Below are 14,827 nucleotides of genomic sequence, written 5' to 3'. Positions count from 1 at the left end.
AACAGTAGATTGTGAGTACACTGGTCCTTTGGATCATTGACATAGTTTGGTCCATGTCAGACCTGTTTCAGTATTATTTGTTACATTTCCAGGCAACAATCAACATGACATCCCGTCTCAAGTTCGCCTGTGACCAGGACAAGTCTGTCCTTCTGAACAACTTCGAGACACGAGGCTGGGTGCAGGTCGGAGCAGACGATGACTGGAACTTTTACTGGTGAAAACAAATAATGAGTCACCATGCATGGTTGTGTCCCTTTGTTTTGTAAGGATCCAGTGGTCATTTGACAGAACTCCATATTCTCCCTAGTAATGATTGTTTTTGTGTCATCAGTAGAGGGTTTGAGGGTTCAGCTTCATCTTGCCAACATGGTAACCATCTAGGACCTGCTTCATGTTGGGCTTTCCTCCAACATTAACATGATCAGTGTTGGAAATAATTTTCTAACCCAGCAAGAGAGTTGGCTAGGTGACTTGTAAGTGTTGCCTGCCTGCATTCAGACATTATTTATATTGAAAAATAGCAAAAACTATGAGATAAATCACACCTTGATTCAGTTGAAATAATGCAAATAATTACGTGAGAATCTACTAGGAGTCACCAAAAAAAGGAATGCATAAGTAGTCTTAAACTTATCTGACCGACAGTAAGGGAGGCGAAGGAAAATTTCATGCAGCCCGACAGAAATGTTACCAGCCACGGGCAGGCAGTTATTTCAGACACTTATTGTGATACAACCATGACAATGGATGTACTGTTCAAAGCAGAGTTCAAACCCAGTGCTCTCACTCACTATGATTGTTTATCACCTGTTCCACAGGTTCAGTGAGAGATGTAGGCTATATGAGGTTATTAACCGGTACATGTATACGTTATGCTTTGCCAGATCAGTCAGGGGAATTAATCCTGGTTGATGACCATGATGACTGACTGATAAGCTGATTATCAATGGTTGTTTGAAGAGAAAACAATTAAGTTTTCAACCATTTACATTCTCTGAACATACATCCAAATGGTAGAATTATGCCTGTCTGAAGGATATCTCTGATACATGACTTCATTCCCTTCATCACACAACAAATAATAATGCTAAAATATCTAGAATGTTATCAGTTGCAGACGTAACATGTATGTGAGAAGGCCTGTCATCTCTTGTACGGGAGACAGGTGCTCTCCAATTGACACTAATTCAGTCACCATGACAGAACAACTCAAGTGCGCCCCCAGTGAGTCTGATTAAACGTCCTGTACTTTCCCCCAAGTTGTCACGAACACGTTACATCCTCTACTGGTTATTAAGATAGATGCAATTGCTACTATTGTAACCATTGACATGATTGCAGAGTAAACAAGTTTTTTCTTTTCCTAACACCAAACAATTATAAATGTCTTTTTGCCATGTTGTTTGCCATTATAAAATAAGTAAAAGCGTGATTCCTTATTGTGAGATCCGTGTGACTTATGTATGTTGTGTTTGTCCACAGGGCAAATGTTCAGAACATCCGGAACATCTTCAGTGTGGACTGTGGGTACCGGCTGACAGATGATCAGTGAGTTGACCATTCACTGCCTTAGGCTTTAGTTAGTTGCCAACTTCTGACAATAACGTATGTTCTACAAGGATTTCATCTTTTAGTGTTGGCCCAGTTGAAAATAACCCTACCTTATTTTTGTAGATCAAATAAATGGACTTTCGGAAATTGTTTTTCTTCTAGCCTTGATGTTTTTCAAAAGGAGTGTAAGAAACTAGCATAATAGCATATTTTTATTAAACAACTATTTTCATACAGCCATATTGATAGTGATCTATCGAGTTATAATGTGATGTGAACACTCTAATTTGACAAATATTCATATTTTGTGAATCAGTTTCAAACATTCAATTGTGTCTTAGCTCAATGCGACCTGCAAAAATTAATTGAAAACTGGGCACCAAAACATGTCTGTTCATTCATGGAAACCCTGCTAAAGTACCGAACCTATCAGATGTTCAAAAATAGGTGATGTCAATCGAGTGCTGCGAAAGTTTGCAGAGGAGGCAATGGAGGTCAGTCCTTTTATCAAGGATGTTTTTCCTTTGGGAATGTAGCTGAATTCTATTGTTGAAGACATCACCTACTGGTATGAAGCAGCATTTGAGTTTATGTTCACTCATCCCTCGAAATATCAGCAGTGCCATATCAACTGTTAGAAAATGGGGTACGTCATGATATATCCGCTCTTTGGCAGGTCTTCCTGTACAATTCCCCATGGGTATTCCGGGTTAGAAGTGATCCCCAGCAACCTATGCTGGTTGTAGGAGGCCACCATTTTGATCGGGTGCTTATGCTCAGTGACTTGGTTGGTTGTGTGTCTTCATACCCCGACCACCTGGAGTGCTGCTCACACTATGACTGACCTATTTCAGGGTGATCAACCACTTCCCCAATCACATGGAGCTGACACGGAAGGATCTGATGGTGAAGAACATCAAGCGATACCGCAAGGACGTGGAGAAGGAGGGGAGTCTCCTTGCCGAGAAGGACGAACTCGGGCGATTTGTTCACTTGGGTATAACAATTTGAAATTTGAACAATAACCCCAGTGTTCTGGCTTGCTAAGAATATCTATCTCAAAATGATTTTTGTACGTTTGTGCAAAAAATGAAGTTCAACACAAAATTATTGAAATTGAGTCAAAAAAGAGAAAAAAGTTGTTCTGGTTGATTGTTAACAATATTTGTTTAATAATGCCTTGATAAAAATGGATTTTGTCATTTTCAGATTTCATCCCACAGACGTTCATGTTGCCGGCCGACTACAACCTGTTTGTTGAGGAGTTCAGGAAGAACCCAAACACAACATGGATCATGAAACCCTGTGGGAAAGGTGGGGTTATCTCCCAAAACCCCTACACCCCATTTCCCCTACAACCCAGTTCCCCTACAATTAGTTAAAACAACACACAGCATTTACCTGTCTGGCATTATGAACTCACCTAAAGGAGAGATTAAGGTCTGGAGTAGAGGTAGTAGAAATGAAAGGGGTAGAGCTTTAGGGGATTAGGGGACTTAAAGGAAAGTTAAAAAAAATAAATAATTAATGTAAGTGTAATGAAAGATGCCTGTATGATTAGAAGACAATTTTTAGAAATTACAAACAACAATAGGAAGAAACAATTATTACACTGAGAAACTGAGATGAGACGATTTACAGTTGAGATGAAAACTGAACATTTTGTTATAATGTATTATGAATTTTGAAAAATGAACATTTTATTATAATATATTATGAATTTTGAAAAATGAACCTTTTATTATAATGTATTATGAATTTTGAATAATATCGTAATCGTAATTAAATATTTATCTCAATCTATTCGAGTTTCTTGGGTTGTTCCATTGTATGAAATAGGTAACAGACTAGGGATTAGCAGTGCCATGGACCGTGAACTTTGTTGTCTTAAGCTGTAGGGGAAATGGGATGTAGGGGTTTTGGGAGGTTACCAAAGGTGGATACGCATCTACAGTGACAGACTACATAAGAGGTCTATTGGAAGATGTGCATAATCAGTCTCCCCGAAATTATACAACCAAATGAAATGAAATGATAGTCTTGGCATTAGTATTTGTAACAGTATTTTCATAGGAGACTGTGCCTTAACCACATTAGGTCTAGCATTGGTAGAACAAGGAAGAATAGACTGAACTCATAAAGTTATCTTATTTAAAACTATATATCTACAAAATAACAATAATAAAATCCAAAAGTAGCTGAGGCAATAGAGACGTGCACAATTATTCTTAGATTTGAGTTGGACTCCTTTTTTAATTTATTCTGTAAGGATGGGAGACACACTAGAGGAAGTATTTAGCTGCCAAAATCAAGTGAGCTGGTTTGTCATGTCCCAGACAGGTTACCGCTGCACCACTGTGTCAGTCTTGTATTAGTCCTGGCTGTTTTGGCACGGTTGGTATTGGATTGCTGGTCAGTGTTTGTGTTGTAGCCCGAGGTATTGGCATCTTTCTGGTCAACAAGCTGTCTGTGTTTGTGTTGTAGCCTGAGGTATTGCCATCTTTCTGGTCAACAAGCTGTCTGTGTTTGTGTTGTGGCCCGAGGTATTGACATCTTCCTGGTCAACAAGCTGTCTGTGTTTGTGTTGTAGCCCGAGGTATTCACATCTCCCTCGTCAACAAGCTGTCTGTGTTTGTGTTGTAGCCTGAGGTATTGCCATCTTTCTGGTCAACAAGCTGTCTGTGTTTGTGTTGTAGCCCGAGGTATTGCCATCTTCCTGATCAACAAGCTGTCTGTAATTGTGTTGTAGCTCAAGGTATTGACATCTTCCTGGTCAACAAGCTGTCTGTATTTGTGTTGTAGCCCAAGGTTTTGACATCTCCCTCGTCAACAAGCTGTCTGTGATTGTGTTGTAGCCCGAGGTATTGCCATCTTCCTGGTCAACAAGCTGTCTGTGTTTGTGTTGTAGCCCAAGGTATTGACATCTTCCTGGTCAACAAGCTGTCTGTATTTGTGTTGTAGCCCGAGGTATTGCCATCTTCCTGGTCAACAAGCTGTCTGTGTTTGTGTTGTAGCCCAAGGTATTGACATCTTCCTGGTCAACAAGCTGTCTGTGTTTGTGTTGTAGCCCAAGGTATTGACATCTTCCTGGTCAACAAGCTGTCTGTGTTTGTGTTGTAGCCCATGGTATTGACATCTTCCTGGTCAACAAGCTGTCTGTATTTGTCTTGTAGCCCATGGTATTGACATCTTCCTGGTCAACAAGCTGTCTGTATTTGTGTTGTAGCCCGAGGTATTGCCATCTTCCTGGTCAACAAGCTGCCTGTGTTTGTGTTGTAGCCCAAGGTATTGACATCTCCCTCGTCAACAAGCTGTCTGTATTTGTATTGTAGCCCGAGGTATTGCCATCTTTCTGGTCAACAAGCTGTCTTGTATTTGTGTTGTAGCCCGAGGTATTGGCATCTTTCTGGTCAACAAGCTGTCTGTATTTGTATTGTAGCCCAAGGTTTTGCCATCTTCCTGGTAAACAAGCTGTCTGTATTTGTGTTGTAGCCCAAGGTATTGACATCTTTCTGGTCAACAAGCTGTCTGTATTTGTGTTGTAGCTCAAGGTATTGGCATCTTTCTGGTCAACAAGCTGTCTATGTTTGTGTTGAAGCCCAAGGTATTGCCATCTTCCTGGTCAACAAGCTGTTGTAGCTCGAGGTAGTAGCATCTTTCTGGTCAACAAGCTGTTTGTATTTGTGTTGTAGCCCAAGGTATTGACATCTTCCTGGTCAACAAGCTGTCTGTGTTTGTGTTGTAGCCCAAGGTATTGACATATTCCTGGTCAACAAGCTGTCTGTATTTGTGTTGTAGCCCGAGGTTTTGCCATCTTCCTGGTCAACAAGCTGTCTGTATTTGTGTTGTAGCCCGAGGTATTGCCATCTTCCTGGTCAACAAGCTGTCTGTGTTTGTGTTGTAGCCCAAGGTATTGACATCTTCCTGGTCAACAAGCTGTCTGTGTTTGTGTTGTAGCCCGAGGTATTGACATCTCCCTTGTCAACAAGCTGTCTGTGTTTGTGTTGTAGCCCAAGGTATTGCCATCTTCCTGGTCAACAAGCTGTCTGTGTTTGTGTTGTAGCCCGAGGTATTGCCATCTTTCTGGTCAACAAGCTGTCTGTGTTTGTGTTGTAGCCCGAGGTATTGACATCTCCCTTGTCAACAAGCTGCCTGTGTTTGTGTTGTAGCCCGAGGTATTGCCATCTTTCTGGTCAACAAGCTGTCTGTATTTGTGTTGTAGCCCGAGGTATTGGCATCTTCCTGGTCAACAAGCTGTCTGTGTTTGTGTTGTAGCCCGAGGTATTGGCATCTTCCTGGTCAACAAGCTGTCTGTGTTTGTGTTGTAGCCCATGGTATTGACATCTTCCTTGTCAACAAGCTGTCTGTATTTGTGTTGTAGCCCGAGGTATTGGCATCTTCCTGGTCAACAAGCTGTCTGTGTTTGTGTTGTAGCCCGAGGTATTGACATCTTTCTGGTCAACAAGCTGTCTGTGTTTGTGTTGTAGCCCAAGGTATTGACATCTTCCTGGTCAACAAGCTGTCTGTGTTTGTGTTGTAGCCCAAGGTATTGACATCTTCCTGGTCAACAAGCTGTCTGTGTTTGTGTTGTAGCCCAAGGTATTGGCATCTTTCTGGTCAACAAGCTGTCTGTGTTTGTGTTGTAGCCCATGGTATTGACATCTTCCTGGTCAACAAGCTGTCTGTGTTTGTGTTGTAGCCCAAGGTATTGACATCTTCCTGGTCAACAAGCTGCCTGTGTTTGTGTTGTAGCCCAAGGTATTGACATCTCCCTCGTCAACAAGCTGTCTGTATTTGTATTGTAGCCCGAGGTATTGCCATCTTTCTGGTCAACAAGCTGTCTTGTATTTGTGTTGTAGCCCGAGGTATTGGCATCTTTCTGGTCAACAAGCTGTCTGTATTTGTATTGTAGCCCAAGGTTTTGACATCTTTCTGGTCAACAAGCTGTCTGTATTTGTGTTGTAGCTCGAGGTATTGGCATCTTTCTGGTCAACAAGCTGTCTGTATTTGTATTCTAGCCCAAGGTGTTGCCATCTTCCTGGTCAACAAGCTGTCTGTATTTGTGTTGTAGCTCAAGGTATTGGCATCTTCCTGGTCAACAAGCTGTCTGTGTTTGTGTTGTAGCCCAAGGTATTGACATCTTCCTGGTCAACAAGCTGTTTGTATTTGTGTTGTAGCCCAAGGTATTGACATCTCCCTTGTCAACAAGCTGTTTGTATTTGTGTTGTAGCCCAAGGTATTGACATCTCCTTGTCAACAAGCTGTTTGTATTTGTGTTGTAGCCTAAGGTATTGACATCTCCCTTGTCAACAAGCTGTCTGTATTTGTGTTATAGCTCGAGGTATTGGCATCTTCCTGGTCAACAAGCTGTCACAGCTGAAGAAGTGGTCAAGAGATGGCAAAACAACAACGTGAGTTGAATAAGTGAAGCCTATGTACGGGGCCCTTTGCACAGTAGTTTGTAAACATTGCTCAAAAGGGTGTAAACTTCAATTCTTTCACTGTAGCCATGTGTGTTCTGTTATTTTGTGTAACATTAGAGAACTCTCAGCTTCACTGAAGCAAATGTATTGACGCTACTGCTATCACTCACTGGTTTATTCACTTTTGGCTTGACTGCTCATTACAGATAGTTAGATGCTGGTTTAATTGTTGAACACTCATCGTATTTGCTACAACTATTTTTGTGTTTAGGGGACCAGTTATATTCTGTGGGGGAAGAGGGTCCAAGGGAATTAATGAAGAAACCTTAAAAAGGAAGACAGCAGCATCAAGGGGATAGTAGTGAAAAGAGAACACTGATTAGGAAGGTTATTTAATGATAAATGTGTTTGTTTCTAGGAGGGTCATGTGAAAAAAAGAGATCACTACACGGGTGTCTGTCAGATACCATTTATCTTATAACGAGTTGTTTCAAAACATATCTAATGATTGAAAGCAAGTTAGATACACTTTGTAACAATGAGTTGTAAGATAAATGGTATCTGACAGGCATGAGTGCAGTAATCTGTTTCTTACACACCTTTTTAGCATTGAATCGATTCACTTTGTCTTTTCTCATGATCACAGTAGCGCATTGATACATAACACTACGGCCATGAGTGATGCATACTGCTTACTTCCACACATATATATAATATGACCCTACACAAAAAGGTTTCCGCCATATCTGTGGATTATCAAGGCGATGATGATAATGCAAACTAGACAAAAGCCGATTTAAAAGTTTTCACCTCAAAGAAATTACCAAATATGTACAACAATGTTAACTTCTGTATGACATCACTACCGGTGCCCGACTTTTACAAAATGGCGTGTTCACTGACAACAGTACACAGGATTTCCAGAGGAGGATTTTAGTTGATTGAGGAATCCTATATACATAAATGTGTCATGTAAGTATTCAGAAACATTCTGACAATCTGCGTACTGTTATTTGTTTTATGTTTTCAATGCAATCAAGAGAATTAGTCAGAAATGCAGATAACTACCGTTGTCTTTGTGCATGATTTTACTTCAGCCATGGCGCCACACAGGACGGAAACTTTTATGATTTCTGTTGAATTTCCCACATCATTGTAATGTATATCTTTGTATTTCCATAATTTGTGCAACTATACTCTTCCCATGAATATTCTCAAACAAGCAATCAAGCCAATGTATGCAACAATTAGATGAAAGAACCTCTAAAAATGCTACACAGTGTAAAATCTGAATTTTGTTTTATTTACATTTCAGCAAGTAGTTTTCCCGAGCATAGTGTTCGTTTCCACACCAAATTTATTTCACTTGATTTCATCAAGATAATTTGCATTGGTGACAAAGACCATTTGTCATTTGATTCTAAAATGTATGAGGAATTCAGGGATGCATGTATTGCAGCTGAGTTTGAAATATACGTGATCTCATAACTGGTGTAAAGTCTGAAAGTATACCCCCTCCTTCAAAATATACCTGTGTAGATTTTTGGGCCTTCCAGAATCTATCCCCCTTTTCCAGAATCTACCCCAGGTTATAACTATAAACTAATTCCCAGAATCTACTCCAGCCCTGTTTGATTCAAACATTGTTATTTCATGAATGTACATGAAGTTTTCTTTTGGGGGATGCATCTAACTCAGTGTTGATCTTTCCTGGTCAGTTGCTGTAACAACATTGTCATCTGATTAAGTGTAGACCAATGCCTATTCAGTACACATCTAATTAGTTTCAAACATTCACATCCTGTTATTTGAACTGAGAAGACAAAGGTGGGAGCACCAGTTTTTCCAAACAGTAATCATAATATTTAAGAAATCTCACATGTGAGATGAGAAAGTGACTTATTTGAATAGGTTATATACATATATATATAAATGCAAAGGTACCGATTTTATAAACGTTTAATTAAGCATGATCAAGTATATTTATTACTTCTTTGCATGTATTAAACAACATTTTGAATTTTTGAATTCAATAACAATTTATTCTACACCTGGGGAGATTCTGTGAACTCCCAGATTATACCCCCTGGAGGTAGATTCTTGGAAAGGGGGTAGATTCTGGAAAGTTCCTAAATTTTAACCTGGGGTAGACTCTGGGAGCTCCCAGATTCTACCCGGGTATATTTTGAAGGGGGTAGATTTGGCAGCTTTGTAAACACAACCCATTATGGCAGTACATACATTTCGGCGTTCGTGTATGCATATTTTCCAAAACGATTCTAGGCTTATCAGTGACGTTTCAGAATCATCATTAGTGATTTGATGAAAAACAGATACCCATGATTACTGATATGCTATTTTTTAAATTAAATTCTTCAAGTTAATATCAGATATTTTGATTTCTAAACACACAGTAAATAACGCCATGAATTGTGATTTAGCGAGATTTACAATGTACCAAATTTTCAGAAGTCACTTTTAGCATGTTCAGTAATTTTTCTTTGACTAAAATGACAATGAATGATATCATAGAAGAGGGAATTCAAAACTGTGAAGTGTATTAGTATGCATGATGTATTTTGAATTTTATTCGACTTTGAAGAGAGGGTTGAAGAGGAGGCATCCAGGGGGTTGTTTACACTTTAAAAAAAACATAACGTTGACATAACAACAGACAACATAAATGATAATAATAACAAACAAACTCGCAGACGAGGACAAGTTTATTTATTATTATTATTAATAACACAGTTGGTGAACATTTGACTGAAGCTCGAGCAACTTACCAATGACTTCGCTCAGGAAAGTAGTCCATCATAATCTGACCTCAGGTCATCACCATGGAATAGCCAATCAAGGGCCTGGAATTCCATCTCACACATATGTTTGATACCAGATATCGCGAATGGGTTTCTCACCCACAGGTGTGTAAGAAATAGATATGCCATTGGAAGGTTTTCCCCCAGTATTTGTAGGGAGGGTCATAGGTTTCCCCCCAGTATTTGTAGGGAGGGTCATAGGTTTTCCCCCAGTATTTGTAGGGAGGGTCATAGGTTTTCCCCCAGTATTTGTAGGGAGGGTCATAGGTTTTCCCCCAGTATTTGTAGGGAGGGTCATAGGTTTTCCCCCAGTATTTGTAGGGAGGGTCATAGGTTTTCAGAGACACATGGGATGGAAAAGAAAGTCCACCCCTTCTCCACTATATCAGCAGTCCCCGTACACAGTAATCTGTCTACATAAAGTCCACCCCCTCTCCACTATATCAGCAGTCCTCGGACACAGTAATCTGTCTACATAAAGTCCACCCCCTCTCCATTATATCAGCAGTCCCCGGACACAGTAATCTGTCTACACAGCTGATTTCCACGACAGCTTAGACACTTTCAGTAAGAAGTCTCAATATGTTATCAGACAATATCGATTGTTTACTTTAAAGTATTTTAGCAACCAATTTGATTCTTTTTTATTTTGTAGGTTCACTCCTCCTACTGCAAAGGACACATACGTGATATCAAAGTACATTGACAACCCACTGCTGATTGGTGGGAAGAAGTTTGACCTGCGACTGTATGTGCTAGTGACTTCCTTCAGGCCTCTCAAGTGCTACATGTAAGTGTTGGTGACTTCCTTCAGGCCCCTCAAGTGCTACATGTAAGTGTTGGTGACTTCCTTCAGGCCCCTCAAGTGCTACATGTAAGTGTTGGTGACTTCCTTCAAGCCTCTCAAGTGCTACATGTAAGTGTTGGTGACTTCCTTCAGGCCTCTCAAGTGCTACATGTATGTGCTAGTGACTTCCTTCAGGCCTCTCAAGTGCTACATGTAAGTGCTAGTGACTTCCTTCAGGCCTCTCAAGTGCTACATGTATGTGATGGTGACTTCCTTCAGGCCTCTCAAGTGCTACATGTAAGTGTTGGTGACTTCCTTCAGGCCTCTCAAGTGCTACATGTAAGTGTTGGTGACTTCCTTCAGGCCTCTCAAGTGCTACATGTAAGTGTTGGTGACTTCCTTCAGGCCTCTCAAGTGCTACATGTAAGTGTTGGTGACTTCCTTCAGGCCTCTCAAGTGCTACATGTATGTGATGGTGACTTCCTTCAGGCCCCTCAAGTGCTACATGTAAGTGATGGTGACTTCCTTCAGGCCTCTCAAGTGCTACATGTAAGTGTTGGTGACTTCCTTCAAGCCTCTCAAGTTCTACATGTAAGTGTTGGTGACTTCCTTCAAGCCTCTCAAGTGCTACATGTAAGTGTTGGTGACTTCCTTCAAGCCTCTCAAGTGCTACATGTAAGTGTTGGTGACTTCCTTCAGGCCCCTCAAGTGCTACATGTAAGTGATGGTGACTTCCTTCAGGCCTCTCAAGTGCTACATGTAAGTGTTGGTGACTTCCTTCAAGCCTCTCAAGTGCTACATGTATGTGTTGGTGACTTCCTTCAGGCCTCTCAAGTGCTACATGTAAGTGTTGTCGACTTCCTTCAGGCCCCTCAAGTGCTACATGTAAGTGATGGTGACTTCCTTCAGGCCTCTCAAGTGCTACATGTAAGTGTTGGTGACTTCCTTCAAGCCTCTCAAGTGCTACATGTAAGTGTTGGTGACTTCCTTCAGGCCCCTCAAGTGCTACATGTAAGTGTTGGTGACTTCCTTCAGGCCTCTCAAGTGCTACATGTAAGTGTTGGTGACTTCCTTCAGGCCTCTCAAGTGCTACATGTAAGTGTTGGTGACTTCCTTCAAGCCTCTCAAGTGCTACATGTAAGTGTTGGTGACTTCCTTCAAGCCTCTCAAGTGCTACATGTAAGTGTTGGTGACTTCCTTCAGGCCCCTCAAGTGCTACATGTAAGTGATGGTGACTTCCTTCAGGCCTCTCAAGTGCTACATGTAAGTGTTGGTGACTTCCTTCAAGCCTCTCAAGTGCTACATGTATGTGTTGGTGACTTCCTTCAGGCCTCTCAAGTGCTACATGTAAGTGTTGTCGACTTCCTTCAGGCCCCTCAAGTGCTACATGTAAGTGATAGTGACTTCCTTCAGGCCTCTCAAGTGCTACATGTAAGTGTTTGTGACTTCCTTCAGGCCTCTCAAGTGCTACATGTAAGTGTTGGTGACTTCCTTCAGGCCTCTCAAGTGCTACATGTAAGTGCTAGTGACTTCCTTCAGGCCTCTCAAGTGCTACATGTAAGTGTTGTCGACTTCCTTCAGGCCTCTCAAGTGCTACATGTAAGTGATGGTGACTTCCTTCAGGCCCCTCAAGTGCTACATGTAAGTGTTGGTGACTTCCTTCAGGCCCCTCAAGTGCTACATGTAAGTGTTGGTGACTTCCTTCAGGCCCCTCAAGTGCTACATGTAAGTGTTGGTGACTTCCTTCAGGCCTCTCAAGTGCTACATGTAAGTGATGGTGACTTCCTTCAGGCCTCTCAAGTGCTACATGTAAGTGTTGGTGACTTCCTTTTTTAAGCCCCTCAAGTGCTACATGTAAGTGTTGGTGACTTCCTTGAGGCCTCTCAAGTGCTACATGTAAGTGATGGTGACTTCCTTTTTTAAGCCCCTCAAGTGCTACATGTAAGTGATGGTGACTTCCTTCAGGCCTCTCAAGTGCTACATGTAAGTGTTGGTGACTTCCTTTTTTAAGCCCCTCAAGTGCTACATGTAAGTGTTGGTGACTTCCTTCAGGCCTCTCAAGTGCTACATGTAAGTGTTGTTGACTTCCTTCAGGCCCCTCAAGTGCTACATGTAAGTGTTGGTGACTTCCTTTTTTAAGCCCCTCAAGTGCTACATGTAAGTGTTGGTGACTTCCTTTTTTAAGCCCCTCAAGTGCTACATGTAAGTGTTGGTGACTTCCTTCAGGCCCCTCAAGTGCTACATGTAAGTGTTGGTGACTTCCTTCAGGCCTCTCAAGTGCTACATGTAAGTGTTGGTGACTTCCTTCAGGCCCCTCAAGTGCTGCATGTAAGTGTTGGTGACTTCCTTCAGGCCTCTCAAGTGCTACATGTAAGTGATGGTGACTTCCTTCAGGCCTCTCAAGTGCTACATGTAAGTGTTGGTGACTTCCTTTTTTAAGCCCCTCAAGTGCTACATGTAAGTGTTGGTGACTTCCTTCAGGCCTCTCAAGTGCTACATGTAAGTGATGGTGACTTCCTTCAGGCCTCTCAAGTGCTACATGTAAGTGTTGGTGACTTCCTTCAGGCCTCTCAAGTGCTACATGTAAGTGTTGGTGACTTCCTTTTTTAAGCCCCTCAAGTGCTACATGTAAGTGTTGGTGACTTCCTTCAGGCCTCTCAAGTGCTACATGTATGTGATGGTGACTTCCTTCAGGCCTCTCAAGTGCTACATGTAAGTGTTGGTGACTTCCTTTTTTAAGCCCCTCAAGTGCTACATGTAAGTGTTTGTGACTTCCTTCAGGCCTCTCAAGTGCTACATGTATGTGATGGTGACTTCCTTCAGGCCTCTCAAGTGCTACATGTAAGTGTTGGTGACTTCCTTTTTTAAGCCCCTCAAGTGCTACATGTAAGTGTTGGTGACTTCCTTCAGGCCTCTCAAGTGCTACATGTATGTGATGGTGACTTCCTTCAGGCCTCTCAAGTGCTACATGTAAGTGTTGGTGACTTCCTTTTTTAAGCCCCTCAAGTGCTACATGTAAGTGTTGGTGACTTCCTTCAGGCCTCTCAAGTGCTACATGTAAGTGTTGGTGACTTCCTTCAGGCCTCTCAAGTGCTACATGTAAGTGTTGGTGACTTCCTTCAGGCCTCTCAAGTGCTACATGTAAGTGATGGTGACTTCCTTCAGGCCTCTCAAGTGCTACATGTAAGTGTTTGTGACTTCCTTCAGGCCCCTCAAGTGCTACATGTAAGTGATGGTGACTTCCTTCAAGCCCCTCAAGTGCTACATGTATGTGTTGGTGACTTCCTTCAGGCCTCTCAAGTGCTACATGTAAGTGTTGGTGACTTCCTTCAGGCCTCTCAAGTGCTACATGTAAGTGTTGGTGACTTCCTTCAGGCCTCTCAAGTGCTACATGTAAGTGATGGTGACTTCCTTCAGGCCTCTCAAGTGCTACATGTAAGTGTTGGTGACTTCCTTCAGGCCTCTCAAGTGCTACATGTAAGTGTTGGTGACTTCCTTCAGGCCTCTCAAGTGCTACATGTAAGTGTTGGTGACTTCCTTCAGGCCTCTCAAGTGCTACATGTAAGTGTTGTTGACTTCCTTCTGGCCTCTCAAGTGCTACATGTAAGTGTTGGTGACTTCCTTCAGGCCTCTCAAGTGCTACATGTAAGTGTTTGTGACTTCCTTCAAGCCTCTCAAGTGCTACATGTAAGTGTTGTTGACTTCCTTCAAGCCTCTCAAGTGCTACATGTAAGTGTTGGTGACTTCCTTCAGGCCTCTCAAGTGCTACATGTAAGTGTTGGTGACTTCCTTCAAGCCTCTCAAGTGCTACATGTAAGTGTTGGTGACTTCCTTCAAGCCTCTCAAGTGCTACATGTAAGTGTTGGTGACTTTCTTCAGGCCCCTCAGTGCTACATGTAAGTGTTGGTGACTTCCTTCAGGCCCCTCAAGTGCTACATGTAAGTGTTGGTGACTTCCTTCAGGCCTCTCAAGTGCTACATGTAAGTGTTGGTGACTTCCTTCAGGCCTCTCAAGTGCTACATGTAAGTGTTGGTGACTTCCTTCAAGCCTCTCAAGTGCTACATGTAAGTGTTGGTGACTTCCTTCAAGCCTCTCAAGTGCTACATGTAAGTGTTGGTGACTTCCTTCAGGCCCCTCAAGTGCTACATGTAAGTGATGGTGACTTCCTTCAGGCCTCTCAAGTGCTACATGTAAGTGTTGGTGACTTCCTTCAAGCCTCTCAAGTGCTACATGTATGTGTTGGT

General features: G+C 42.0%; 1 protein-coding gene across 4 annotated transcripts in view; it reads left to right on the top strand.

Annotated features, from left to right (window-relative positions):
• LOC124145800 (polyglutamylase complex subunit TTLL1-like) overlaps positions 1 to 14,827 on the top strand; it is a 58,696-nt gene that overhangs the window by 28,005 nt on the left and 15,864 nt on the right. For all 4 annotated transcript variants that reach the window (XM_046515720.2, XM_046515719.2, XM_048386402.1 and 1 more), the window contains exons 2-7: positions 93 to 217; positions 1,486 to 1,551; positions 2,409 to 2,551; positions 2,764 to 2,868; positions 6,890 to 6,965; positions 10,452 to 10,586. In XM_046515720.2, the coding sequence (XP_046371676.1) occupies positions 105 to 217; positions 1,486 to 1,551; positions 2,409 to 2,551; positions 2,764 to 2,868; positions 6,890 to 6,965; positions 10,452 to 10,586 (638 nt within the window). In that variant the 5' untranslated portion in view covers positions 93 to 104. The remainder of the gene's footprint in view (positions 1 to 92; positions 218 to 1,485; positions 1,552 to 2,408; positions 2,552 to 2,763; positions 2,869 to 6,889; positions 6,966 to 10,451; positions 10,587 to 14,827) is intronic.

The sequence above is a fragment of the Haliotis rufescens genome, unplaced genomic scaffold, assembly GCF_023055435.1.
Source record: "Haliotis rufescens isolate VD_foot unplaced genomic scaffold, xgHalRufe1.0.p SCAF_6, whole genome shotgun sequence".
Taxonomy (NCBI): domain Eukaryota; kingdom Metazoa; phylum Mollusca; class Gastropoda; order Lepetellida; family Haliotidae; genus Haliotis; species Haliotis rufescens.
Note: the sequence above shows the minus strand (reverse complement) of the source record. Positions and strands in the feature narration are given on the sequence as shown.